The sequence below is a fragment of the Eumetopias jubatus genome, unplaced genomic scaffold (assembly GCF_037043125.1).
Source record: "Eumetopias jubatus isolate StellerSeaLion01/CBP00866 unplaced genomic scaffold, mEumJub1_p1.0 scaffold_12, whole genome shotgun sequence".
Taxonomy (NCBI): domain Eukaryota; kingdom Metazoa; phylum Chordata; class Mammalia; order Carnivora; family Otariidae; genus Eumetopias; species Eumetopias jubatus.
This window is the reverse complement of record NW_028274818.1, coordinates 24,584,600-24,612,528: the sequence shown is the minus strand read 5'-3', so window position 1 is coordinate 24,612,528 and position 27,929 is coordinate 24,584,600. Positions and strand designations below refer to the sequence as shown.

Here is a 27,929-nt window from a genome sequence, read left to right as displayed (position 1 = left end):
CCCCAAGCCAAGCCCTGAGTCATTCTGCCTATGGATGCCCCCTGCCTCTGGGAAAAGAGCTGACCCCTATGCTCGTGCTGTTGGTGTTGAGCACAGGGGTGGGGCATACAAGAGATGCTTTCTCGCCTTTAGATTTTGATTCTAGCAGATCATAAGCTCAAGGGTGAAGTTAATTAAAGGTAGCAACTGACAATGCATCCAAGGGCTTACGCTTATTTTTGCTGGGTTTATTCCAATACCAGAAGCCCCTGGGGAGGGATCAGATCTCTCATATCCAAGGGGATGCCCAGTGTCCAATGGTAATATGAGGAATCGTAACCTGAGCCCTGGACCAGACACCATACTCAAAAAAGTCCATCACCTCCATCTGGCTCATGCCCTCCCAACCTGTCATCTCTTCCCCCTCCTTCATTTTAATAGTAGAGCTCCATCTTGAGCTTCTCTTGCTGGTCCCTTGGTCCTGAAGAAGTCAAAGGTGAGGCTGTCCTGCCACTCTGTGCTATGGGTGAGTTCTCCACTCCTGAGTGTAGGTGGTGACCTGTGAGATGGAGCTGTTTTTTGTTTTTTTTTTTAAGATTTTGTTTATTTTAGAGAGAATGAGAAAGAGCATGAGAGGGGAGAGGGTCAGAGGGTGAACAGGGAGCACTATGCAGGACTTGATCCCGGGACTCCAGGATCATGACCTGAGCTGAAGGCAGTCGCTTAACCAACTGAGCCACCCAGGCACCCAAGATGGAGCTGGTTTATAAGCTGTGGGCAGAGGACCAAGGAGCCTTTACAGAGCCCAAAGGCAAAGGTGGGCTCTTGTGGAAGATCCTCTAATTGATTTTTATATATTCAGATGGGAGCTTGATGGAAGCTAGTGACAATGAACACAGTTGAAAACAGGCCCATTCCACCCAGATAGAAACCCAAAAAGGAGACCAGGTGGATATGAAATTAGGAAATGGCCTTAATGAGTATCTACTCTAAACATTTATCTCAATAGGTACATGAAGATTCTTTTTATTCTGGAGTTAGCTACCCTTGCATATTGCATGTGCCAAAGACTCATTCCTCAGTCAGTCAACAAACTCTAAGCCTCACTGTGTGCCAAGCACTGTTATAAAATATCAAGCAGGAGAAACAGATAATGGCGCTTTCTTTCTGGTGTGAGGGAGAACAGATAAATAAGCCAAGCAGGACTCTGAAAATGAAACAGTGTAATAGGTCATTAGTGCCTGGGGAAGGAGTAGTACAGTCAATCAAGAAATTCCGTGTAGCCTGGGAAAGCTGGAATGACTACTAGACGTCCAGATAGAACTATCAAATAGACTCTTGAGTATATGATATGGGGTTTTAGGGACGGATCTCACCTGCACAGAAATTCAGGATCTATTTTATTATGGAGATAGTCAAATTACGAGATTCCCAGGAAGAATGTGTAAATGGAAACAAAGAAGGTCCCAGTAATTAGAAATCCAGTAGAGAGGAAGGCGCCGGCAAAGACAGAGGGAGCGGGTGACAGGTAGGTGCTTGGAGAGCACAGTGTCACAAACACCAAGTGAAGGACCGGTTTCAAGGAGGAGGGAGGCTTGGCTGTCAGATGCCAGTGGGTAAGATGGGGCCAGCTAGAGAGGCAATCATTCTTCGGTGACGCAGAGCTCTTTCAGTAGACGGGAAATGGGTCAGACTGGAGTGGGCTGGGCAGCCGCTGGGGAGGGAAGGGGCGGTCAGAGAGTCTCGGCAGCTCATGCAAAGACACGGTTTTGAAAGGCGAGTTTCAAGAGGGACCGAGGGACCAGATTTTTGTCTTAAAATGGGCTCTTTGAGGCATGTTTGCTCAAGAGCAGGAGCCAGTGGGTTGGAAAGAAGGAACGTGCAGGAGAGGCTGAATCACAGAGCACAGATGAAGGGGCTGGTCATGGCCACGAAGAAGAGACCCTTCCGTCTCACTAGAGGGAAAGCAGGTGCAATGCAAGGCAGGCAGTGGATGTGGGGGTGAGGAGATGATGGGGTTCCCTTTCAATGCTTCTTGTATGTCAGTGAAGTTTACGGCAAAGGCTTTAGTTGAGGGTAGGAGGGAGTGGTGAGCAGGAGGCTTGGAGAGTCAAAAGAATGAGTGAAGTGTTTCTTCCACACCAAGAAGGACAAGCGCTTGGTGGCACAGGGCTCAATTTCCCTCAGTGGCTTGGTGCTGCTCCCATGGCTCCTTTCCCCACTCCTTGGGGGAGCAGTGCCAGGTGTGGCTGCCGAGTGCGGCCCTCCTTCCTCACCCAGCGCTCCTGGCTAGAGCTGACTGATGAAGGTGGCAGGAAGCAGGGCTCTGAGACCTGGTCACTCAGCCCCTCATCGATGTGGGAGCGTGGCGAGTGCACCCTGCCCACCTCTCCCACATACCTGCCGGCCCTCACCCTTCTCCCCTTTGAGGTGCCAGACAGGTGAGGCAGCTATGACAAACAGGTTCAAGCCACGTAGGGGCAGAAAAAGCAACAAGTATTTATTCAGGGCCCACCAGGTAGCAGGGATTAAATCTCATTTTGCTCTTACACCAACTGTCTGAGAAAGGTTGGGCGACTAGGTATTGCAGAGCAGGGGGAAGAGTGAGGACTCCAACCTCTCCGATGGTAAAAGCCCTGCCCTTCCCACTACACACGCAGCCTCCCTTTGTAGAAGGTGGACATGCGCTTTCTCCCTGAGAGCTGCCAACAAAGACCCGCCTCTTCGCACCTCTGGCCCTTGTCCTACCTTTGGATTGCCACTTCTATTTCTAGGACTCCTCAGAGCCACTCAGGAAACTGCTGTGGCCTCTTACAGACTTCCTCTTCCCCTCAGGAGCCCGCCAGCCTCCCGTGCCTTCCCCACAACGAAAGAAGGGCCTTGCTGCCCAGCCGGGACCAGAGTTTGTCCACACAGAGGATGTGACCTCACGGAGGATGCCCAGTCACCACACAGGGCTTCAGCCCACCTCCCCTCCCCCTTCTCTAGCCTTACCCCAGATGGTGCCCTCTCCTCACACCTCTGCGCCTCTGCACCTGTTCCCCCCTGCCTGCAATGCCTCACCTCCGACCCCCAATTCTCGGCCTCACTCCCCTGCCTCCGAAGCTTGGTTGAGCGTGCTTTCTCCTGGCAAGCCCTTCTGGAGACCACCCTGTCTCTGCTGCCCCTCACTTTGTGCCAGGTTCACATCACCACCAGCTGAAGTATGTACCCCAGAGCTTTCACCATGCGGGCTGAGCCCTGGCTCTGGGGGAGAAGCCTAGGACTTACCCTTGTGTCCTCAGCACCCAGTGCGGGCTTCCCAGCAGCTGCTAGACACACCTTCATTGTGTTTTGAGGGTACCTAAGACCCTGGGAAAGACAGACTGGGCTTGCTGGAGAGAGAAAAGTAGGGAGTGCTGGTAAGGACGCAAAGTTCATCAGGGAAAAATGAGACTTTTAGGGATAGGCTGGGTTCTGTTGCAAACCTCTGGCTTAAAACAACAAAGGTCGGTTTCTCATCAAAGGTACATGTCCCTTGTGGGCCAGCAGGGGGCTCTGCTGATGACAGTCACGTGGGGACCCTGACGAAGCAGTCACCAAGTCTAACAGAATCACAGGGTCAGAGGGCAGGCGCCCTGGGGTGAGGTCTTGTAACAGCACCGAAGGGCTTTGGTTGGCCCCGCCTCAGCAGAGGGTGCCGAGGAAGTGCAATTCTCCTACTGCCAGGCCGGTGGAAAGCTGGGAATCCTGGGTGGAGAGCCAAGGGTCCAGGAAGGTTCTTCCTGGCCCTGCTGTGAGAGGCAGCAGGGCAGCGCCCGGGGCTGGCCCCGCAGCAATGCCTCGGGCTGCCGGTTATCAGCAGGTGTATCTGCCTGAGCACCAGTTCTCAGCCGGGCTCCCCCTCTGGTGTCACTGTGCTAGGGGTGGGGCTGCCAGAGGAAACCACCAGGTGTTGCCATGGGAAAGTCCCTCCAACATTCTCTAGAAACATGGAATTTCCTGGTTTTAACCATTTCTTACCCAACCGCCATCTCGGAGTTGACCAGAACAGTGCAGACCTCTCCAGTCTCCTGGGACTTTGGGTGTCCGGACTGGGAAGGTGGCACACCTGGGTTCCAGCCCCAGCAGTCTCTGAAGGTCATGGGCAAATTTCTAAAGGTGTGTGGGCCTCAGTGCCTTCGAAGTCTGTAAAGCACTTTCTTTCCAGTTTCCCTAGCATTTCCACACCCATTTTTCCAAGTCATCGATACAACCAACGGAGTAAACGTTACTAACCTGGGATGAAAAAACCGAGAAGGGATGTGGGCTGTGCTCAAGGTCACCCTGGAAGACATACCCTGGGTTCCAGTGTTTGCTCCTGGGCCTCTGCAGGCTCACTGGGAAGATGAGTCAGACCCAACTCCTGGAGCAGCTAGGCCTGGGTCCTGGACGTCCCTGGGGCTCCGGGGTGTGGGAACTCCGTCTTCCCAGGCAGCGCTCCACTTGGTTAACTTGCCCAACCTGCTGGGTTGACTGTGGGCCAAGACCTGGACTTCCCTGCTCCGGTGGACTGCAGATGCCCAAAGGGCACCCGTTGGCCGCCACCGCCGCCCAGCCTCGGGTCCCGACCTCTCTGTGGCTGGGACTCTGGGCCCGTCACCGCCACTTGGGAACTCAGAGCATCCTTTCTCCTTTCTGCTGGGTGGCGGCTGCCGCCCCGCCGCCTCTGTCCCTTTAAGAGAGAGAACGAACACAATCAGGAAGTGTGAGAGCGCGGAGCCGGCTCCAAGCTTAGCAGCAGTGTCCGTCTGGGGGCGGGCGGGGGCGGGGGGGGAGCCGGGGAGGAAACCCTCCGCTGCAGCCCTCCCAGCTCCAGGGGTGCCACGGGCCCCTCCGGCCGACCCAGCCTCGGGGTCCCTGGGGCCGCGGCCACCCGGATGCTGTGCGCCCGGCCTGTGGATGACAGCGAGCTCTGAAAGCTCGGCGGGTGCCACGCGCTCCCACCAGCCTGCCAGGCCCACAGCCGAGATGGGGTGAGTGTGCCGAGTGGGCGGCGGCGGGTGGGGGGTGCTGGGACGGGGCGGCCGGCGCGGGGCGGCTGCAGGGCCGCTCTGCGCGGGGTGCCGGGCTGCGGGCGCCGAGCCGGAGCTCTGGCGGCCCCGTGGCGCCTCCCCCTGCCGCTTCTGGGGGCCCCGGCAGTTTCCCGCGCGCCGTCCCCGGCGGTCACCCCTGCAGAGGGCTGCTCGAGGCCGGAGAGAGGCGGGGACAGCGGTGGCAGGGAGGAGAGCGGCCACCCGCCCACCACGCTCCCTTGCTGGGCTCGGCTTCCTAGCGCCGGGCGCCACGTTCAGCTTCTGCCTCCGTCCTTTCCTCCTGCCGGGCTCCGGGGGCCTGCCCTCACCCCACCTGCGGTCCTTCTCCCCGGCGCCAGGCCCGGGCGGTGGGGAGGAAAGTCTCCTCCCGGAGCGGCTGGGGAAATGGAAAGCCCCAGCGCGGTGGGGGAGGGTGACAGGCAGGAAAGGGTTAAAGGGCTGGGGCCCGTGGCCTCTGACGGAGGCTGAGAAGCACACTGCACCATCAAACAGCACCGAGGGGTGCCTCTCCTCCGCCCTCTTTCCGGTGTAGCTCAGCTCCTGGACTTGCCGCAGACAGTAAGCACAACAGACTCTCGCCCGGGAGCGTCTCTGCCTAATCCGCGGCTGCTCGGAGCGCGGGGTAAGTGCGTTTGGCCACCGGAGAGCCCCCGGGAGGAGGAGGAGTGGCGGCGGTGGGTGGGGCAGCGGGTGCCCTGGCTCCGCCGCCCACCCTCCTTCAGCCAACCGCCCCCGAAGGACAGCAGCCTTCCCCGCTCCCGGCTCTGAGCTGGGGGCCGCAGAGCTCGCACAGCCTACCGGATGCGCTCGCCAACCGCTGATAGGCACAGCCGTGGCAGGACCAGGAGCAAACCCAGGACGTGCCGTCCTGCCGGGGCTCTGCCTTTTGCACAACACTGTGCATTCCCTCGGTCTGCAGCTGTGCCCTGCCCCCAGCACCAGGGCCCGTGGGGAGGACCAGCCCTGGGGAGGATTGTGAAGGTGGTGAAATCTGCTGTCCACCCGCTCCCCAGACTGGACCCCTTCCTTGGCCTTGGTTTCAGTGCGCTCTGCCAGGCTTCACATCCTCAGGCCTGCTGGCATCATGATTCTTCCTCGGCCTCTGGCAGGAGGGGGTGAGGGGATGTATCTGATCAACTCGGTCAAACTGAGCTATTACATTGTCTTCAGGGAGTCTCTTTGTATCGCAGTTGCTTCTGGAAAATGCAAACACGAATACATTTTCTGAAACTAGGACTTGGCTACGAAGTCTCTTCAAGTGGCCGCTGGGTCAAGGAATCGACATTCTCAAGCTTTGCATTTTAAAAAAGATTACAGAGAGAAGGTGCTTGAAAGCCAAGGAGCTGTAGGATTCCAGGTGTGGTGACCCTAGGGTTGAGAACCTTTCAGATGTTAGAAGGTGAAGAAGCCCTGTCTAGTCCAGCCTTATTAGAGCATATGTAAGAGGTGGTGGCCCTTCTCAAGCTCCTTCTCCCAGTCATCCCATTAAGACCAGCCCTGGCCCTGTTTTTCAGAGAGGATTTGAGTTTAATTTCTGGGGCTACACTCTCTGGAGCCAGTTGCTTTAGAGGAACTGGCCTTTGGAGAGAACAGGATGGAAGCAAAGATGGGGAATGCAGTTGTAGAGGGTTTCAGATTCTCCCCAGGGCTCTTGAGCCCTTGGATTTGATGGTGTCCTGCCCACCCCTGCCCACAGGCACTCATGGGTGCGCGTGTGCACGCGCACACACATACTCGTGCGCGCACACACACTCGCACACTCCCTGCTGCAAGCATGTGCGTTCCTCTCCAGAGCAACGCCAACCTGGCCACAGGGCCGCCCAGCTGCTGTTCGCTCACACCAGCAGGAAGTGGTGGGCCCAAGCGAGTGGGTGGGGAAGGGCTCCAGGCTCATGTTGCAATCCTGGAGATTTGTGGTGGTGTGGTTGACGCTGCCTGACCTGGGGCCTTTCCTTCAAGCGCTATTTCTGCTTCCTGGGACAATCCCAGGCCTGGATGCCAAAAACCCAGAATTCTCAGTGCCTGGGAGAGGTAACAGAGAAAAAGGTCTGTCTCTGCAAAATGGCCTCTGGGGAGGGGGTTGGAGAAGACCGGGAGTGGGGACAGGTCGAGTGCCCTGTGGCGGGACAGGCACGGGCTGCGGGCTGAGGGCCCCACTGGTGGCACTTCTTTTTGGAGAAGTTTCTTAAACTTTCTGTGCTTCACACTTCCTCCGTCCCCTCACCTCTGGAATGGCCACACCGGGACGCTTTTGGGATGGTCTTGGGCACAGCTGCCTGTCAGGCCACCCGTGTCCACCCCAGGTCAGGAATGGAATCCTAGACCCCAGTATGTTCTTTTTCTAGGCCAAACGTGGCCAGCCAGCCAGGGGCAGGAGATGCAGAGCACCATCAATTACCTATGGCACACGGACGACTTGCTGGGGCAGGGGGCCACTGCCAGCGTGTACAAGGCCCGAAACAAGGTAGGACACAGCCCTGGCCAGGCCCCCTCAGGCCCGGGGAAGTTCTTGGCCCTGTCAGCCCCTGGTGGGCAGCAGGGGTGGTGTGTGGCGAGGCAGAGGCCTAGCACACTCTGGAGCCGGGGGATGCTATGGTTTTGGGAAGAAGTGTGGGGAGCTGTGAAGGGCTCCTTGGGATGATGCTTCTGTCAGGCACACTTTGGGACTGGAGAGAAAGGAAGACCCAAAGCCGGCATCCCAGGGAGGCGGCAGCAAATCTAGAATAGCGGAGTTGGGAAGTGAGACTTGTTTGGATTTACCCTGCCTTTGTCGCAGCTCTGTACTGAATATATGAGAACTGTTGCACAGTCTTGTCTCAAGAGCTGGAGCCAGAACAGGTTCCAGACCCAGCTTTGCTGCTAGCACCAGGGAGTGGCAGGTGCCTATGCGGTTGTTGTCAATAGAAATGGTAATAGCAACAACAAACCATCCCCTGCACCTGCACCGTCAGGTGCACCAAGCCCTCATTCCCCTCCCAATGCTTGACCGTCCCCTCCCAGTGCTGGACCAGGCCATGTTCCCTCTGAGGAGGGGAAGGAGCTGAGGGTGGGAGCCCCCAGCCCCTACCAGGCCGTCTTGGCTCATATCTGGTGTCGGGCAGGTGGGAGAAGCTACATGGAAGCCTGGGGGAGTAGCTGTGCTCCCCAGGGCAGGAGTGGGTCTTATGTTCGCCCCCATGGCAGAAATCCGGGGAGCTGGTTGCTGTGAAGGTCTTCAACACGGCTAGCTACCTGCGACCCCTCGAGGTGCAGGTGAGGGAGTTTGAGGTCCTGCGAAAGCTGAACCACCAGAACATCGTCAAGCTCTTTGCAGTGGAGGAGACGGTGGGTCCAGTGCTTGGTCAGAGGGAGGGGTTCTTGTCCTTGACCCGCACAGGCTGGGAAGAGTCAGGTCACGTAATAATGGTGATGGGGTCACGAGCTGGTCAGCCAAGAGCAGCAACCTGTAGCGTGGAGGAAAGAATGCTGGGGGTGGGGGGCGCCGGGGTAATACAGGGGAAAGTTAAGAGGGGAAAAGAGGGCTTCCTTGAAAAGGTGACCTTGGGCTCAGGTGTGTGGGGTCACTGTAAGGCCAAGGAGGGAAAGCCAGGCCAGAAGCTGGGACCTAGAGAATGGCAGCTTTTGGCTCTAGGCTGAGTCGCCCCCTCTTGAGAAAGCTGGTGCCTCCCATCGTGATGGATGGGCAAGAGATTGGCCCTCCACCCCCAGCCTCCTTCTCTCTGTCCCACCCACAGGGGGGCAGCCGGCAGAAGGTGCTGGTGATGGAGTACTGCTCTAGCGGGAGCCTGCTCAGCGTGCTCGAGAGCCCCGAGAACGCCTTTGGGCTTCCCGAGGAGGAGTTTCTGGTGGTGCTGCGCTGTGTGGGTGAGCCCCTCCTGGACCCCGCCCCAGGAAGCCCCCTTCCCTTGTCAGACCGGCCACAGGCTGCCCTCAGTGGAAGGCGAAGTTCCAGAGGGTCTGGCATTTCTGAAACAAATACCCAAACACCGAAGACATTCTGTACCTCAGAGGTTCTCCATTCACAGACCTAGGAATGGACGGAATAGACTAGCGAATGGACGGAATCCGAGTGTCTGATTCCTGCTAATCAGCTGTTTAAAACCCCAGCTTAAAAAAAATTTTTTTAAAGCAGGTCATACACCAGTGTTGGTGTCAGTGTTGGTCACAGTAGCCATAAAGATGAGAAAACAACCCAAATGTCATGGGCACGTGGAGGTATCAAATAGTATATATACATATAATGGAATACTATTCATCCTTAAAAAGAAATGAAGTTCTCACACATGCTACACGTGGGTGAACCAGGAAGACACTGGCTAAGTGAAGTCACAGGTACTATCTGATTCCCCCTAAATGCGGGACCTAGTGCTGTCAAATCCACGGAGACAGAAAGAAGGACGGTGTGTGCCGGGGGCTGGGGGGCTGGAGGCATGAGGGTGACTGCTTAATAGGTAGAGTTCCTGCTTGGGACATTGACAAAGTTCTGGAGGTGGATGGTGGTCATGGTTACACCACACCGGTAATGTACTTAATGCCCCTGCACGACACACTTAGAACAGTCAATTTTGCGTTAGGTCTATTTTATTACAATTTTTAAAAACAAATCAGACAGGAAGGGGGGTGCCATCCTTGGGGAGGCAGAGCCACCGTCCCTCTTGATTTCTTAGAGAATCCCGGTGTAATCTCAACACCCATGTCTTTGGGACCCCCCCCCCCGCCTTTGTCCTGTGCCCATCTCTCTTCTCCTGCATTTCCCGTGACCTGTCAGCCCGTGTGAACTCTCTATCTGAACCCAAGGACAGCGTTCTGCCCCAAATAAGCCCCAGACACTGAGCCGTTCCTGGCCAGGGAGCTAGCAGCCCTCCTCTCCCCAGTGGCAGGCATGAACCACCTGCGGGAGAATGGCATCGTCCACCGCGACATTAAGCCTGGAAACATCATGCGCCTCATGGGGGAGGAGGGGCAGAGCATCTACAAGCTGACGGACTTCGGGGCCGCCCGGGAGCTAGATGATGACGAGAAGTTTGTCTCTGTCTATGGCACTGAGGAGTACCTGGTGAGTGGGTTATCGGGGACCCCTGCCCAAGCTGAGGGCCCACCCTTACAGCTAGCTGCCCATCAACTTGCGACCCTCTCAGAGCCCCCCTGAGGGGCTCTGTTCAATCCCCCTGCATGTGGCAAGGTATGCGTCACCTCTGCCCCCCCCACCAACCGGAAGAATTTATTCTGTTCTCTAAGATGGAAAAGGTGATGCTGCAGACTGCCTGGACCTCTCTGCTCAAGTGTCCCTGCCCGGGCCCCTCTGCCCAGGTCCCCTACCCGGGCCTCCCTTGTGCAGTTAATTCCTTGCTATGATCCTCACCGAGCAGGGGGCACCACTGGCCACCATCTTCCCCAGGGCCGGGGGTGGGCAGAGGGAAATGCTGTGGATGGGCTAACTGCACACCAGTTTGTGAGATGACGAGGGAGATGGTTCTGATAGTTCTGTTTTCACTGGAAGGTGTTGGAAGGAGGTCTGATGGATGGGGGCTCAGGCCCTTGCCTACCCTCCGCCTCCATGGCTGCTCATGGGTTCTCTCTCCGGCAGCACCCCGACATGTATGAGCGGGCCGTGCTTCGCAAGCCCCAGCAGAAGACATTCGGGGTGTCCGTGGATCTCTGGAGCATTGGGGTCACCCTGTACCACGCAGCCACTGGCAGCCTTCCCTTCGTCCCCTTTGGCGGACCACGGCGTAACAAGGAAATGATGTATGGTGGGCCACGGGCAGGGAAGGAGAGGGGCCGGACCCTGGGCCTTCCCCACCGGTCTCGGCTGTGTCTTCTCTTCCTCCTCTCACTGTGCGGTCCTCCCCGGGGCCACCTCTGCCCAGGCTCCTTTCCAATCCTTGGTTGTCAGCCAGTCAAACAAGAAGCTGAGGCCTGCCCTGACTGATGGGAGATCAGTCCTTTATCTTGGCTCAGTGCTCCCCTTTCGTGCTCCCTCCGTGTGTGTGTGTGTGTGTGTGTGTGTCTGTGTCTGTGTCTGTGTCTGTGTCTGTGTCTCACCCACCTCAGCGGGGGCTCCAAGAGACATGCCCAAGTTTTCGGAGCCTGCCAGGGACAAAAATGGGGGGATGGGGTGAGGATGATTCATGGGAAGGTCGAAACACCCCCCATCAGCTCAGGGGTCCAGCTGTGTGGAACCTGGATTAGGTTAGGGAAAGGGGAAGGAGACTGAGGGGGAGGGGGGAGACCGTCAGGGAAGGCTGAACTTTAACGGGAGGGGAGGGGAGGGGAGGGGAGGGTTAGTGAAGGGGAGCACAGCGAGGGCAAAGGCGCAGAGGCGGGCCAGACTGGGGAGGGTGTGGGAAGGGGGTGGAGGAAGTGGGCAGCAGAAGGGAGCAGAGAGCTTGGCATTTCCAGGCTCACTGGGAGTGGCGGGCTGATCAGCACCAATGCTCTGAGAGCCCTCCAGGCTGAGCTTGCCATCCCTTGACGTGCGATGGGCTAGGGGGCCCGCTGAGCTGGTGCCCCCTTGGCGCAGGTATCGGATCACCACAGAGAAGCCGTCCGGGGCCATTGCGGGCACTCAGCGGCAGGAGAACGGGCCCCTGGAGTGGAGCTACAGCCTTCCCATCACCTGCCGGCTGTCCATGTGAGTAGAGACAGACCTGAGTCTGGGCTGGCCTCCCTGGGCCCCACCGCCCAGTCAGGCCCTACCTCAGAGGGCCCCTTGCGCCCCATCAGCTCAGGCATGCCATGTTCCTGGGCAGGCCTCGGTTTTCCCATCTGGATGCTGGAACCAGTTCCAGCCCTTCCTCCCTAGCCCGCCCTGGCCCACCGCCTGGGTCCCGGCTCTTCACGGAACGCCCTGGGACTTCCTCAGAGAGGACGAGTCTGGGCCCTGGTGCCTGACCGTCTGCGTGTCCTGGGGTCCAGGGGGCTGCAGAGCCAGCTGGTGCCCATCCTGGCCAACATCCTGGAGGTGGAACAGGCCAAGTGCTGGGGCTTCGACCAGTTCTTCGCGGAGACCAGCGACATCCTGCAGCGGGTCGTTGTCCACGTGTTCTCCCTGTCCCAGGCGGTCCTGCACCACGTCTACATCCATGCCCACAACACGTGAGTGTGCGGGAGCGAGGGGCAGAGGCCCAAGAGCCTTCCCTACCCAGGTGGTCTGTGGGCTGTTTAGATAGGAGAGCATCCGGGCCCAACCTTAGTTTGGAAAACACTAGTCCCACAGAGTTAAAGTTACACGGTGCTTCTTGCTGCTGGACCCCAGAGATTCAGCAGCCCTCCGCATGCTCACGTGCATTAGGAATGTGAGGGGTGCGGGTGTGCATGTGTGCGTGTGTATGTTGGTGATGTGTTTCCTAAATGTATTGCTCAGAGAACCCTTTATTTCTAAAATTCTGGGTGAATTTTAGTGGGAGTGTTGCTGGGAGGGGTGCAAAGGTAGAGGCTGGGTATTGGGGCTCCTGTGTTCTGTTCCTACTCTGTCCCCATCCATACTAATAAGACACGAGCTCTAACCTTTGTCTCTCCACCCTTGGTAAGAGAGGCAATCACCCGGTCCCTCCCTTTGAGAGCTGAGCCCTCTCTGTGGATGAAGACTGAGCTGGGGTTTGGGCCACCTGAACCCCATATCTTCCTGTCTTCTCCCTTCCCTCCCCCGGAACCCCGGGCGTGTCCAGGATAGCCATCTTTCTGGAGGCTGTGTATGAGCAGACCAGGATAGCACCTCAGCACCAGAAGTTCCTCTTTGAGGGTCACCTCTGCGTCCTTGAGCCCAGCCTGTCAGCGCAACACATCGCCCACACCACTGCAAGCAGCCCCCTGACCCTGTTCAGCATGGCCAGCGAGACCCCCAAGGGGCTGGCCTTCAGGGACCGTGAGTAGGGCCCACAGGCTGGGTCTTGTCTCCTTCTCACATTCTATAAGGAGCAGGGGGTTATGATCCAGGATATTGATTAGTATCTTTTGTGGGTGTTTCTTGGGGCCCACGGGGTGCCGAAAGCAGATCTGGCCTCTCCTTCTCCCACATCTCTGAAATGCTTCGCAGTGTCCACAGAGCTGTGAAAGAAACTCCAACTGAAACAGGGAGATCTGGATTTAATATGATTTCCACAATCTCTGTGTTGGGTGGGAAAGCCTCGGATAGTTTGGGTTGGAAGACGCAGGAGCCCAAGGTGCTGGAGAGAAGGGAAGGTAGTCAGGGGTCCAGAGTTTTATCTTCCAAGTCCTAGAAAAAGTATCGTCCCTTCTCCCTCCTTCTCAGGGTCTCCAATGCTGGGAAGGGGGATTAACCTTGAAGCTCCTGGGTGTGAGGGTGGTTTTAGCCCATTTTCAGGCTCTTTCTGGGACTTTGGGTGCGAAGCTGTATGTAGTTCTCCGAAGCGGACACAAGGGGGCAGTGAGGGACTGCAATTGTAAAGAAGCACATAGAGGGCGTTTATGTAGGCTGGCGGGGCGCTCTGCGCCAGGTGGGAAGCTGGCGGTGGAAGACGGGGTGAGGGTGGGCGTGAGTGAGGAATAAGGAAAGATGAACTTAGGGTTCGTCCAGGTCACATAGGCAGGCCCCTCAGACAGGGTCTTTGTCTGCAGCTGCTCAGGACATCCCCAAGTTCTTCCCCAAAGTGGACCTGCAGGCAGATTACACCACTGCCAAGGTGAGAGTGGCCCCGGGCGGCAGGGAGGGGTCGCACAAGTGCGGGGAGCCAGACTCCTAGCCCCGCGGCCTGTGTGTTGCAGAGTGTACTGGGCGCCGGCTACCAGGCCCTGTGGCTGGCACGGACCCTGCTGGCCGGGCAGGAGTTCATGTTTCAGGGGCTGCACTGGTGTGTGTGAGTACCCCCGAGGCCTGGATGGGCAGGGCAGGCAGGGTAGACCTCTCCCACGCAGCCCTGGGGCCGTTCCCTCGGGCACCGTGCCCTCGGCCTCCTGGCGGAAGGGAGCTCTGACTCAGCACCCCTTTTGCAGGGAGATGCTCCAGGCTACGTGCAGGCAGACGCTGGAGGTCACGCGGATGGCCCTCCTCTTCCTCAGCAGCAGCCTGGGCACCGAGAGGTGGGTGTCCTGCCCGGGGCAGCGGGGCTGCAGCAGGTGTGAGGCTGGCTCAGATCCCTCAGCCCTTCTCTGTCTGCCTGTTCCTCACCCCCAATATTTCCAACAATGCCCCCCGCCTCCCCCTACCCAGAGCTCCCACCCTCCCTGCCGTTGGAGACTACAGAGGGCACCCTACCTGTCCCTCATCCCCCAGCCTGCCGGGTGACTGTACCTCCCCCCCCACCACCACCCAGGCACCGCAGGGGGAACAAGGGGGCCCCACGGGGGCACTGCCTCAGCAGGTAGGAAGCCCCAGAGCAGCACCGTAGGTGAGGCCCTCATAGCCTCGGCCAACTCCCGCCCACCCGACAGGATGGGGATCCGGGTGGTCTCATCCCTCCACACTCTTCCTTCTGTCTCTGGGTCTTACACTGTCCTCACCTTTCCCGGCCCCGCCTTGGGGCTCCATGCCTGCCCTGGGGCCGACTTGGACTAATTAGGGGTGATGGGCCGGACAGAGCTAGAGACTGGGGAGGAGGAAAGCAAGCTGCGGGGCCTGGAGATGAGAAGCAGGAAGACTCCATGGGCCAGAGCACTTCCGAGCAGTGGGCATAGGCCCCCCCTCCCCCCACCCCCACCAGATCTGGAAGGCAGGGGGCCTGGGCACAGGTGAGAGGAGTGGCCCTGCAGCGCGGGAAGCTGATGGTGGGAACCTCCCCTACCGGGAGGAGGCATACGATAACAAAGGAGCAGAGCCTGTGCTGACCGGCTTGATGTCCCCGCCCCTCGTGTCGCCTGGCCCCTCTCCCTAGGAAGGTCCTGGGAGGTTCCCAGCAGTGCAGCAGCGATTCTGAGGAGGGGGCAGATGGGGCGACAGAGGTGTGGGAAGAGGCGGAGGAGAGTCTCTAGATGACAGGGACGGAGTCCCTGGCCTGGCTGAGCCCCCTTCAAATGGTGACAGAGATGAGGGGCTGCTCTGTCCAGGGCACAGAAAGGGGGTCCAGAAAGCATTTGGGGTATTTGTCTGCCCATTTGCCCTGGCCCGAGGACTATGGAGAAGCGACAGGCCAGCCCTGGGGCTGGAGTCCTGGGTCTGCTGGCCGCCGTTTTTTCACTTTCTGGGCCCCAGGCCCCCCTGGAGGTATGGCGTATCTAGAGGGCTCAGGCTCAGAGGGGTGCCTGCTTCGAAGCATATTCCAGCCTCCCTCCCGCCCAGGAGCAGGAGGAGCTCGGGGCGGAGGGTCAGAGGCCCAGTCCAAGCTCTTCACTTGGGACCTCAGGCCGCTGTTCTCTCTCCCAGCCTGAGCCACTATTTCCTCGTTTTCAAAATGAGAGAACTGGATGATCTCGAAGGCCTCCTGCCTCTGACGCTTTGCAGTTCCGTTCTTTTTTGAACATCCTCAGACCCGTAGATTCTGGAATCTGAGGTAATTTAATGAGCACCGGGCATAAAGTGGCTGCCATCGCCCAGCCTGGTGACTCACCTCTCCCATGGTGCACTCCTCCTTGCCTCGGGCTCCCCGAGCCACGCTCCCTTGGCAGAGTGTCCTTGCCTCTGTCCTGGTGCCCCCTGGTCCTCCTTGCAGCTGCTGCACTGTGGTGGCACTGTTCAGCAGTCGGGACTGGGTCAGGAGCCCCCACGCTCCCCCCCCCCAACCACCAAGTGTATGTCCATGCTGTCCAGACAGGCGCCTTAGCTCTGAGGTCCTGTTTGATGCCCACAAACACGGAGACTTATCTCTCCGTTATGTACTCGAAGGTCTGAGTCTTGCAGAGCTGAAGTGACTGACCCCAGATCCCGCAAGACAGACGAGGGGGCCGTTAGGACTAGTGCTCAGACCCATCTCCCTGGCCTCGCTGCCCAGCTGGACTAGACAGCCTCAGCTGCTTCTGCCAGCAGGCATTGCACACGCTGAAATCCATTTTTACGCTCACTCATTTATTCAACAACCCCGTATGAAGGAACTACTGTGTGCCGAACACTTTGCGAGGTACTGAGGATATCATGGTGAACTCTGGCCTTCGTGGAGCTTCTGATTCTCCCCCTCCCTCCCTCCTTCCACTCCCCCTCTGCCAACACCATTCCCAAGACAAAGCACACGGGATTCTTTCCCCGATTGTGATTGTGATAGAAATACTATATGCTAAGTTGTAGAAAGTTGGAAGATACAGATAAGCAAAACCGAAATAAAAATACCACGTCCTTGCCACCCAGAGCTAGGTTGTGACACGGTAGTAACAGACGTCCTTCTAGGTAGATAGTCTTCTGCTACGTGTATTTAAGTATATGTAAATTAACCGACGTGAGATCTGATAGTACTTGCGCTCTTATAACCTGCTGTTCTCAGCTAATGAGCTCTCCAGCCCCTTGTCCATGCCTTTTCATCTGCTCTAAAGTCATCCATACTCAAAGTTCTCTAACTAGCTCCCTACTTTCCTTTTCTAGCTAGTTTTATCCAAACCAGGCTCCAATCCAAGACCACACTCTGCGTCTAGTTGTTATGTTCCTTAAGTCCATTTTAATCTCGACAGACTGTCTCACCCCTCCCCCCCGACCCCTCCCCCAGCATTTCGGGGGGACAATACCCATTGTCCCACTTTCTGGACTCTAGGGACTCCTCTACACCCTGTGGGGTTTTTTTTTTTTTTCTCTTCTTTCCCAGCATTTCTTATAAACTGAGAGTTCTCAAGCCTAGATGGATTCAAGTGGAATATTTTTTTGGCTAAATACATCATAGATGACACCGAGTACACTTCATTTCCTCCCACCATTGGGTGGGGACAGCCTGATTCCTCTATCGTGTAGTCACATTTTCCCTGTCCAGGCCTGAATCATTAATCACGGATTTTAACGCCATGCCCAAGCGAATAACTTCGCTGGGGGCAACATGATGCTAATAGTCCAAGTCCCAGAACATTATTGGCTAATATTCCATAAAATATAGCTTTTCCCTTACTAGGAAGCTATTGGTTATCATGACATACAGTTTCTACTGGAAAGGAACTTCATTCTTTTCCTTTAGTTATAAATATTCCTAGTAAGGAGTTCATTAACGGTCGCCTTGCTGCACGGACTCATGAATTTTCATAGCTACACGTTGTTTCCATCTGCCTCCATCTTTATTCTTTGCAATGCTCAACAACGGTACAACTTCGGTGAGTAGGGGCCTCTTGAGGTTGGTTCCTCTGATCCAACCACAAAACCCCCCAGGTACCCCCAGAAGCCAGCAAGCCTGTCCCAAAGATGTCATCCTCCTCATGTGGCCAGCAGGGCTGTGCCCCCCAATCCCCCCCCCCAGCCATGTCCTTTCTCTGTCCTTCCCTGGAGGTGCAGCAGTGTGGCTGGGATGCCTGAGATGCAGGAGCTGAAGAGAGTCACAGAGCTGAGGTCCAAGCTGCGGGCTGTGAGTGAGGCAGGGGTGGGGTGGGGGGGGCAGCTGTAAGAGCAGAGCTGGGGGGCAGTGGTTCAGCTGGGCTGCTGTCAGAACCCTGAGCTGAGGACCCCCCCCCGGGGGTCTGCCCTTTTTTCTGTCTTCCAGTTGGCAGAGGCCCTCTCCAGATGTTCCTACAGTATCACAGAGACCCAGATGAGCCTGAGCAACCTGAGCTCTGAGCTGGTGAAGAACCGGGATCAGGTACATGCGGACAGAAGGTCTGTGGGATTTTCCTTCTTGGTGGGGTGGGGGTGGGGGCAGGGGCGCACAGCTCGGACGGTCCAGTAGGCGTTTTAGGAACCAATCAGCTTTCTCCTTTGTCTTGGCAAGGGTGCTGGGGCGTGGGGTAGTGGTGTGGGATCCAAGAATGTGCAAGACCCTCCCCTGAGACTGGCCAGAAGGAGAAAAGCATCTGGGGTCCTGCCCCCTTCTGGGAGTTTAGAGAGAGAATTAGAAATCCTCGCAGGTGCAGTAGTTCTTTTTTTTTTTAATTTTTTTTTATAGATTTTATTTACTTATTTGAGAGAGAGAATGAGATAGAGAGAGAGCACGAGAGGGAAGAGGGTCAGAGGGAGAAGCAGACTCCCTGCTGAGCAGGGAGCCCGATGCGGGACTCGATCCCGGGACTCCAGGATCATGACCTGAGCCGAAGGCAGTCGCTGAACCAACTGAGCCCCCCAGGCGCCCTGACCTCAGTCCTCTGACATGAGTCTTCTTTCAGTCTTTGTATCCCTCTTAAAGTGTATATTCTTACAGTTCTCTAAATTGTATATTGGAGTATATTGGACAAGGGGTACCACCCCAGACCCCACTCAGGCTAGCCCACAACATAGCCTGTGTCTGCTGGATCGCCTTTCTAGAATCATGACAATTCTGAATTTGGTACGTATCTGGCCTGAGTCCTTTGCATAAAAACTGGATTTGAGGTCTCATTTACCCCAAGTTCTCCAAAGGACAGGTGCCTGGGACCCAGCTTGGGCCCAGCCCAGAATCCAGCTCCAGACGTAGCTGAGATGGGGTCACTGGGAGGAGCTTCACGAGGGGAGTGGAGCTAAACAGGCCCGAGGGTGGGGAAGAACACCCCCCCATACACACACACTCAATATCTCAACTGTTTGTATCCAGCCCAAAAAGGGGAAGGAAGAAACACTACTGACCTTGAGGTGAAGGTCCTTGAGAGGTCATCTCCCACATCCATCTGCCTCTAGGCAGGACTGAGGACTGTGGATTCATCCATGTTTTGTTTTATTTTATTTTATTTTACTTTTTATTTTTTTAAGATTTTATTTATTTATTTGACAGAGAGAGTGAGAACAAGCAGGGGGAGTGGGAGAGGGAGAAGCAGGCTTCCCAGCGAGCAGGGAGCCCGATGTGGGGCTCGATCCCAGGACCCTGAGATCATGACCTGAGCCGAAGGCAGATGCTTAACCGACTGAGCCACGCAGGCGCCCCTCATCCGTGTTTTAAACAGGGGTTTCGATTCATTATTTAAGCACCTTCCATGTGCCAGGTGCTGGAGAGACCAAGAAGACCCGACTTCTGCTCTCCCCGGGCCACCAGGGGAGAGGCTTCGGCTCCACTCCCATCCCCAGCAGGTTCTGCCAGACTCCTGTCTGGATTCTGTTCTCAAGCCTTCTAGCGTAGCAAAGGCCATTCTCCTGTGGCCTGTCCTGCTTGGCTTTTTGTCCGTTTCATCTTTGACTAAACACCTGGAGAGAGAGTGTGTGTGTGTGTGTGTGTGTGTGTGTGAGAGAGAGAGAGAGAGAGAGAGAGAGAGAGGGAGGGAGGGACAGAGACAGAAAGAATAAACATGGGAATCAGTGGTGGCTGGCTGGCCCCAGGGCACCTCAGACAAGCTTAGGGATAGGAGAGTCACCCCTACTCCCAGACTGGCCCCCCGAACTGTGGCAGTGAGTCTCCTTCTGCAGGCAGACAGTTCTTCTGGCCCCCCCCACCCGCCCACCCATCGCCAGCCATGTCCTCCCCTCCCTTCCCCTTTACTCTGTGCTGTTTGATTCTCCCCTTGCCTGGTCCCTGTCTCCTGCCCACAGCATCCAGCAGATTCAGTGTTGTTTGGACAAGATGAACCTCATCTACAAACAGTTCAAGAAATCCAGAATGAGGCCAGGTGAGCCGTGGGGAGAGCAAACTATCCCGGGAGCTCTCGCTTCCCTCCCTTCCTCCATCCTTCCCTCTGCTTATATCGGGCTGTTCGGAGCCATCCGCGTGGCTGCTGGGGGCCCACCGTGTGGCGCCAGGGTGCCGCTGGTCTAGGGCAGGGTCCGCACCTCCAAGCTGCCTGCAGACAGTGAGGGATGGGAGGCCTGTGCCTATTGCCCTGTGAGAGGTGTAGATGGCATGCGTGGGGGGCTCAGAGCGCCGGAGCCTGGCTCTTCTAGGAGGGGCGGCCCCTGGAAGAGAGCCCTCACCTCTGCGGAGCCCTTTACAGTTTGAGGGACGTTTCCCTGCCCATTGTGTCTTTGGCTCATTGAAACAGCCAGGCTTTCCAGATAAGGGAGGGTCTGAAGACATATCCTGTAGTCCCTGGGCCAGCTACTTGGCCTGCACGCTCTGCTTGTCCTCACAGAGGACCTCCGGGGGCAGGAGCAGCTCATTTACAGGCTGAGGCACGGGCAGCTGCATGCTCACGGTGACCGCCATCATGCGCACGGTCAGATGGCACCCAGGGGCAGGCTGGGGTGCCAGCACGCTGGGAGACCCCAGCTGACTCTTGGGATTGAGGGGCTCCCAACCCTCTCCCTCCCCAGCCATGCCCCAAGCTTCTCCTGATGTGTGGACTGCAGGCCTCGGGCTTGAGTGCCAAGTTCTCCTCCAGCTCTAGGATTATGGAAAGAGCCCTGTCCCATAGAAACAGGGTGCCAGCAATGTACCTAACTTCAAGTTCTCCAGTAGCCAAAATTTAAAAAGTAGAAACGAGCAGGTGAAATTAATTTTCAGAAGAAAATTTTATTTAACCCAATATATCCAAATTGTCATTTCCACATGTAATCAATATAAAAAAAATATTAAAGAGTTTACATTCTTTCTTTTTTCTTTTGGCGGGGGGGGGCGCTAAGTCCTCACAGTCCTGTGTGTATTTGACACTCACAGCACATCTCTCTTCAGAAGCTAATTTTTTAGCAGACCAAACTGTCATCTTACCAAAGCAATAAAGCTGCGTTCTTCGGGAAAACAGTATTTTACACTGCTCCAGTTTTAAATTTTTAGTTAATTGAAGTAATGAAATTAAAATAGAAATTTGGGCCAGGCGCTCAGTAGCCACGTGTGTCCAGTGGCCAGTGGCTGGAACATGCAGATCTAGATGATCGTCTGTCCTCGGTCCTGCCTCTGGGGTCTGGCCGTGGAGGGGGAGAGCAACCCAGGAGCTGGGAAAACTGAGACTCCCCCATTCCTGACCTGGGGGCCCTGGTGGCCCCCTTTGCTGTGATTTTCAGAGAACCTCAGAGGCTTTTCTGCCTCCCTCACTGGGATTCCGTCATCCTAGCCTCACCCCACCCCCCACCCCGTCTGGGCATCTCCCATGCGCTGGACCCTGTCGTCTGGGCTGTGTAGGATCTGCACTTATTTAATGCCTATAAAAACCCTAGACACCGTTACCCTCCCCTGTTTATACATAAGGAAACCGAGACCCTGGGAGGTTAAGTAGCCCAAGCAGTTAAAAGCACAGGCTTTTAACCACTCCACCTTACAGCCTCAAAGAGTTTTGCTTCTATTGGTCGGCAAGACTCCTTCATGGAAATTAAACACGGAAGGAAGAATAACCCTTGACAGCTCACCCCTGGAATGTTGAAAGATGCCACTCTGAAAAATGCTTCCTGGTTTTCTGTCTCCCCTCGCACCCGCCCTGGGTGTTCCTTAGGATGGATGGGGAAGCCGACTCTGTGCGGCAAAATCACGTGTCCGCAGCCTCCTGCGACTAGGAGGCCAGGCTGGGACTTGCAGCTGGGACTTCACCAGTGCCCTCAGCTGGCTGAGAGCAGGGCCCAGGACGAAATGCCCAGGGCGGGGGTTCTGCTCTTAGGGAACTGGGCGGGAGGCAGCAAGGGAAGCCTCTAGCCTCTCCCAAGGGAGGCCCGTTCCCTCGAAGCCCAGCAGGGGGCAGCATCTCCCTAGCGCGGTGAGCATCAGCACGCGGTGGCCAAGGCAGAGAACCAGCGCTTGGGGCCAAAGTGGTCCATGCAGGGGAGGTGGGGGGGGCGAAGGAGGGGTGCAGGGTGGTGGCCTGGCTTCTCCAGCTCGAGGCTCCAGGGCCCCCAGCTGGCTCCGCCCGCAGCTTGAACGGTCCGGAATGGGGCCCGCCCTCTGCCGGCTTCAGTGCCTCTGGGAGGGGTGTTGGGCGGGGAGCTGGGGCTGACCGCACGCCCTCCGAGGCCCACCCCCCCACCCCCACCTGAAATGTTCCCCAAGTACTTTTCTTTCCATCCCTAGCCCCAGGGTCCTTGCAGCAATTCCTCTGCAGCCTCTGTGGCCCCTACTTGGCATAATGCTTCCTGTTTGACTCCTCAGTCCTTGCTGGCTCCCCTGGGCTGCGAGCCCGCCAGGGCCAGGCTGAGCTATCTGCATCCTTGTAGTCGTCCCCAAACCCTCGTGGCGGCGTTCTGTTTTGTTGACTGATCGGGCAGGTGACATCATCCCTCCCTGTTTCCTCCAGGGCTCTGCTACAACGAGGAGCAGATTCACAAGCTGGATAAGTGAGTGGCCTGTCCCCCTGGCAGGTGGGGGAGTGGGAGTGTGGGGGTCCCCCGGCAGGAGCCACCCTCTGTGTGATGCAGAGTGCTGCTCCCAGGCTGTTGGGCAGAAGCAAGGCGGGTGACTGTCTGGGGCCAGGGGCGGGAGACTGGGTAGCCGGCTCTGAAGCGGGCTTGATGTCACTGGATTTATTTCCAGCATGAACAATTCCCTAACTGTCCTCCCTGATTTACGGCTCACTGCTTCCTGCTCCTGACCTTCACTGTGCTCTTCTCTGCTCCCCTGTGCCCTAGACACTCGTCTTCCTGGAGGCCCTCCCTGACTTAAATGATTATCTGGAGACTCACTCCCCCAGTTCCATGCCCACCCCGACCCTTACACTCTCTCTCCCTCTCTCAATCTCCAGAAGCTTCTCACCTTCCCCGTGAGGACTGGGCTTGAGTGTATCTGTTCTCTGAGATCCCCTGGTCCTTCCATGCAGTTCCTCCTTGTTTGGAGACGTAGCCCTGCTGGGGATGCCAGCCCTCGGAGGAGGTCTCCTTGGGATGCTAGGCCTGGACGCAGGTGAGTCTGGATGCTTATCTCTGTGCCTCGGTGTTCCTTTCTTTTCAGAGTGAATTTTAGCCATTTAGCCAAAAGGCTCCTGAAGGTATTCCAGGAGAAGTGTGTGCAGAAGTATCAGACATCCCTGGTCACGCACGGCAGGTGGATGAGGTAACAGTCTGGCCCTCCTTCCTGGGCTCCCAGACCCCGGGGCCCTTCCTGGTCTGGCTCTTCAGGCTTCAGAGAACCCTGGGGTTTGTGGAGCCCTGACTGAGGGGAGATGGTCGTAAAGGAAGAAAGGCAAAAAAAATTGGGTGATTTCTGTACATTAGCTTATTTAATCCCACAATATGTACCCCATGTGGTGGATACTCTCACCCCACGTCCCAGATTAGGAAACTGAGGCTCAGAGCACAGGTGTCATTCTCAATACTACACAGCTAGTTAAGTAGCAGACCCACGACTAGTATTGGGTATGACTGCCTCTAAAATCTGGGTTCTTTCTATGTTCCCAGGTGGGTGTGTTGGGAAACCTCTTCTCTGGGGAGAACACAAGATCCCTCTGGGGTGAGGCCAGGCAGGCTTATAGACTTCCTATGGTCAGGGATGCAGGGGCAGGCAGAGGCCCTTAAACAGAAGCCTCTCACACTGTCCCCTAGAGGAGATTTGGGTTTTTCCTTTTCACATGAGCCCCTCCCTCCTTCCTCTGCCTGTGGGAATTCTGGCCCCGCCTGAGAAGAGAGGGCAGGTTCCCAGGCCCATATGACCTGTGGGCTTGTTAAGGGGCTGAGACCCAGGCACTCACCCACCCTCACATTAGAATATGGCTTCTCCACCCCTAACCCACCCCAAACTCTGATTTAATTGGTCTGAAGTCAGGCTTGCATATCAGCATTTTAAAAGTGCCTCCAGGTAATTCTAATGGTGAGAATCTACCACCGGCTTGTCTGTCCTCGGATTGGTTTCAATGGGGAATATGTCCCGGCTCCCTCCCTCCGCTTAGAGAAAAAGAGAATTCCTAGAAGAGTCCTGACCTTGGTTTGCTCTGGCAATAGGGCGGCCCCCAGAGTAAGTGTGCTGGGCTGGGCTGGGCCCTGCCTCTCGGGAGCCTCGCCTGGCCCCACGCTCATCCTTCCCGGCCTGTCTGTGGTTCTGATGGGACCCTTGGCAGCCTCAGTCGGAAGTGTCATCCGCATTCCCCCAGTGGGGACGGACGGGGAGGGTGGAGGGCACATCCAGGGAGACAGAGGCAGCGAGGGAAGCACATGCCCGGGACCCCTCAGCTCCCTCACTCCCCCGTGTCTGTGTGGTGACCGGAAGGAAGCTGGATGGGCCCCCGGGAAGAGCGAGCAAACCCAGCTTGGACTTTCCATCTGCTCTCTCCAGGAAGGTGCACGAGACCAGGAACCATTTGCGCATGGTCGGCTGTTCTGTGGCTGCCTATAACACCGAAGCCCAGGGCGTCCAGGAGAGCCTCAGCAAGGTGTGAGATGGTCAGGGGCACGGGCGGGCGCCGCTGAGGGGAGCCCAGTGAGCCAGGCACTCTGGGGACGTGGGCCCACTCCCCTGCCTCTGGGCAGGGCTGCCCTTGACCGAGTCCCAGCGCGCTGTGGCTAGGAGGTCTGTGACAGACAAATGTGCCCTGACCTGGGGACAGAGAGAATGGAAGGCACTTCCTGGCGCTCTCAGACTGAAGGTCACCGCAAGGACAGAGCTTCCAAAATGCCAGGACATCTTCCTCATGCCCCGTGTAGCCGAGGAGTTTCCAGGCTACTCCTGAGAGAGGCAGCGTGAGCCCTCCTCTCTGGAAAGAGACCAACACACAGGCAGCTCGAGAAGGTTGCTGCTCCGGTCCCCGGCCTGCAGCCTCCGTGGCAGCCCCGGTCCTTCAGAGGCCGGCTGGGCTGCCCTGCCCCTTCCCTGAGGCTCCCGGCTTGCGCCGGGCCATCGGGGTGTGGGTTAGGTTAGATCCAGAGGAGAACCTGGCCGCCTGGACCGTTAAATCCAAGCACAGACAAGTGAGGGTCGCTGGGGCAGTTGCCGCGCAGCATGGGAAGCAGGGGCCTGCAGGAAAGGCTCGGGCACTCCGGGGGTGCCGGGGATGCAGGCAGGGGGCCGTTCTGATACCCTTTTCTTACCCTTACTCACACCTCCCTTGCAAAAAAAGAAAAAAAAAAAAAAACCACCACACCTGTTGGCCCATCCCGCCTGACAAAAGTGTGGCTTCCCTTCAGATCCTTGACTGGTTATGTCACCAGCTCCTTCAGGACAGAACAAAGGAGGCTCAGGTCTCACCACCCCCGACAGCCGCCTATCCCAGCCCTGCACTGACGGACCTGGTTCTCCAGTAAGTGCCAGAGAGAGGGGTGTGTGTGTGTGTGTGTGTGTGTGTGTGTGTGTGTGTGTGTGTGGAAGGGAGTGGTGGGAGAGGGGGTCGGGTGCAGAGGTTAGAGCCCGAGGGGTCCTGCCTCAGGCCCAGAGTCAGGGTGGCGGGCTTCTTGGGGAAGGAGGCCGGCAGGACAACTTCCGCCTCAGCCGCAGACGCCTCTCTTGCCTCTGCCTCGGACAGCATGCAAGAGCTCTGTGAGGAGATGAAGCTGCTGGCCTTCGACCTTCAGGACAACAATCGCATCATTGAAGGGTAAGGAGCTCCCACTGTGTGTGGGGAGGGCTGCTGACAGGTGTCCATTTTCCCATCCCCTGTCGGAACTTTGGCCTTGTCCCCATTCCGGTGAGGGGTAGGCTTTCACTCTAGTCTTGAGGATGTGAGCCTCGGTGCGGTCAGAGAGGGGGACTTGGAGGCACATGGAATAGTGGCTGCGTCCCGCTCCCTGTGAGTGTGCACTCTGCCCCCCGCGCCCCCCAGACCAACTCCGGCCACCTTCGCTACCGTCCGCAGAGCGCTGCTCTTCGTCCCCGAGTCACACGCCAGGCAGCTGTGGCGCGGAGCTCGGGCAAACGCCCGAGGCCTGGGCTTCTCGGGCCTTGTTGGGCTCCGGCTGCATGCACAGGCTCCCCAGGGCCACCAGGCTGCAGGCCCAGCCTCACGCCCGCGTTAGACTCCCCTCCTCGGGCGGGGGGCGGGGGGGGGTGGTCCTGGAGAGGGCGCAGGGAGTGTGCCTTGAGGCTCAGACTTTTGGATTTTTTGCACCAGTAAAGTTCACAAAAGAAAGCAAGCTGGGGAATAACAGTGACCAACTTCTCATATAACCAAGTAAGCACATTTGAAAGGGGAAAAAAACCTGTCATCTAGTAGTCGTGCTTTATAAAGCACATTTTTTAACACCAAAAAGGTGGCACATAATCTCAGCCTCAGGGATGGTCCTTGCCCTGAAGCTCAGTGGCCTGTTTGCGAACATGCACACTTGGGCGTGCGTGTGCATGTGCGCACACCCCCACAGCCTCCCCACCATCCTATGTCTGTCACCTCCCCACGGGAGGACCTGTGGCACAGTGGAAAGAATCTGCAGAGACTCCAGCAGGGTTTGACTCCTGACTGCCTGACCCTGGGAGGTTTTGCTCGGGGCCCTGGGCCTCAGTTCCCTCCCCCTGTGAAATAGGAATAGTGATCTCAAGCTCCTGGCGGTAACCAGGGAGGAACTAGGGTGAGATGTGCCACATGCTGGGGAGGGGAGGGGGCTCCGAGGGAGGGGAGGGGGCTCCGAGGGAGGGGCTCACCAAATGCTAAGTGTTCCTCAGAGGCCAGGCCAGTCTGGAACCCTGGAATTGGGGTTAAGAGCTAGGGAGCCGGGAGCAGAGCCTGTGGTTGTCCCCAGAGTTGCAGAGTGTCCTTGGGCTGAGGAGGCTCCCACGGCCCCTCCATGTCCCATTCCAGCAAGGGGAGAATCCAGCCTCTTAAATACCCGCAAGGAGGAGATTCTTTTCAAAACAGCCCTCATGGGCAGGAAGTTCTAATTTTAGTGCCGACATAAATTTTTCTTGCGGTGATATGGAGTCTATTTACAGATAGTTTAAAACTTGATTTTAGTGAATTTTTACTTCCTTATTCAGAGCTGTGGCCAAAGAGCCTACAGAAATGATCTGAATTCCGCCTCCCCTCCTCTTGACTTTGTGGCCACACTGGATTCACCAGGAGAGCTTTTTTTTTTAAGAGTGCAATTCCCAGGTCTTGCCTCCAGAGACTCTGGGTGCCGACAGGGGTGGGGAATTTTATAAACCCCCCAGGTGATTCTGCCGTGTAGTCAGGGGGAAGAACCAGAGAGTTCCTGTCGGGGCGGGGGGGGGGGGGGCGGTCAAGGACTCGACGAGGGGAGAGCTGAAGACTTGAATGGCTCGGTGCTCCCCACAGTTGAGTGTGTTGGGTCCTGGGTATGGCCCTCAGGCTTCTCCGCGGGGGTGGGAGAAGCTCACCTGCAGCTTTCCTTACAGGTTAAGTAGGCCCCCTTCAGCTCCTGACTCCTGATCTCTGAGCTCCGTGGGGTGCCCGACATCCTGAAGCATTAGAACCATTCAAACACTGCTGTCCTGCCTGCAGTGTGGGACCTAACACAGGATGCTGTCTGGTCCCCTCTCATCAGCCTACCTCCCTCCTGGCCGACAGCTGGGAGCCATCACCAGCATTACCTTCCACTGCCTCCCTGCCTGAAGCAGCACGGAGAGACTTGGGGCACCGGGCCGTCCCTGTCAGGACCCACTGCCTGGGCTGCCCTTGGCGTCTCCCACAGGCTCAGGCACATCTCCTCGGTCGCCCCGGCCTGTAGAGCTAAAGCTGGGGACAAGAGGCTCCCATCGGCCCACCCACCCCCCCTCCTCTGGGTTACAGGGCTTCGCTTCTCAGGGAACAGAAGAGGAGGCCTCTGGGGGTTTCCCTAGGATGCTGTGTCAAACGACTCATTTCGGTCTTCCTTCCTCTTAAGGGGTTTCACGCTGAACATACATACAGCCCTGCCCTCTCCTGTGATTTCTGAGGGTCCCTGCTCTCGGCCCTGGGCATGACAGAGCCTGATTTTCCCTCTACTCTTGGTCTGGCAGAGCCTGGCAGAGTTGAGAGAATGGGTGGTCCAGGCCAGGTGCTGGAGCCGCGGGCACCTCGCCTTCCTCTCTCCCTAAGGCACGGCCAGGCTCTGGGAGATGCAGCCAGCTGTGGTCACCAGTGAGCACGGGCCTGTAAGTCCAGATAAGAGGCCTGCGCCTTCGAGAAGTGGAATAAATGGGGCCTTCTTTTCTA

The 27,929-nt window shown here is 57.1% G+C and overlaps 1 protein-coding gene and 1 long non-coding RNA gene across 11 annotated transcripts; one reads left to right on the top strand and one right to left on the bottom strand.

Annotated features, from left to right (window-relative positions):
* Positions 1-211: 211 nt before the first annotated feature.
* Positions 212-5,440, bottom strand: LOC114221924 (uncharacterized). 2 transcript variants are annotated; one of them, XR_003611834.2, is made up of 3 exons: positions 5,347-5,440; positions 3,250-4,672; positions 212-551 (listed from the first exon to the last, which is right to left on the bottom strand). It is a non-coding gene; the product is annotated as an uncharacterized LOC114221924 (long non-coding RNA). The 2 variants fall into 2 exon arrangements; XR_003611835.2 differs by lacking the exon at positions 212-551 and adding an exon at positions 561-1,693.
* On the top strand, positions 4,765-27,929 carry IKBKE (inhibitor of nuclear factor kappa B kinase subunit epsilon). Of its 9 annotated transcripts, XM_088017348.1 has the most exons (24): positions 4,765-4,973; positions 5,566-5,655; positions 6,268-6,390; positions 6,993-7,079; positions 7,379-7,497; positions 8,217-8,357; positions 8,768-8,897; positions 9,908-10,089; positions 10,621-10,781; positions 11,557-11,667; positions 11,952-12,131; positions 12,704-12,900; positions 13,614-13,678; positions 13,761-13,852; positions 13,989-14,075; positions 17,383-17,458; positions 17,594-17,706; positions 19,540-19,616; positions 22,161-22,200; positions 22,811-22,912; positions 24,128-24,224; positions 24,976-25,088; positions 25,311-25,382; positions 27,131-27,929. In XM_088017348.1, exons 5-24 carry the CDS (start codon positions 7,411-7,413, stop codon positions 27,162-27,164), a joined length of 2,157 nt encoding a protein of 718 aa, XP_087873474.1. In that variant the 5' UTR covers positions 4,765-4,973; positions 5,566-5,655; positions 6,268-6,390; positions 6,993-7,079; positions 7,379-7,410; the 3' UTR covers positions 27,165-27,929. The 9 variants fall into 9 exon arrangements, with proteins under 9 accessions (XP_087873474.1, XP_087873473.1, XP_027975963.2 ...); XM_088017347.1 differs by lacking the exon at positions 6,993-7,079; XM_028120162.2 differs by lacking the exons at positions 6,268-6,390; positions 6,993-7,079.

Bases quoted from the DNA above. Each gene is read 5' to 3' on its own strand.
- IKBKE (XM_028120154.2), top strand. From the start codon at position 6,926: ATGTTGCAATCCTGGAGATTTGTGGTGGTGTGGTTGACGCTGCCTGAC. The intron at 7,498-8,216 runs GTAGGACACAGC...CCCCCATGGCAG, and splicing joins TGTACAAGGCCCGAAACAAG to AAATCCGGGGAGCTGGTTGC. The intron at 10,090-10,620 runs GTGAGTGGGTTA...TCTCTCCGGCAG, and splicing joins ATGGCACTGAGGAGTACCTG to CACCCCGACATGTATGAGCG.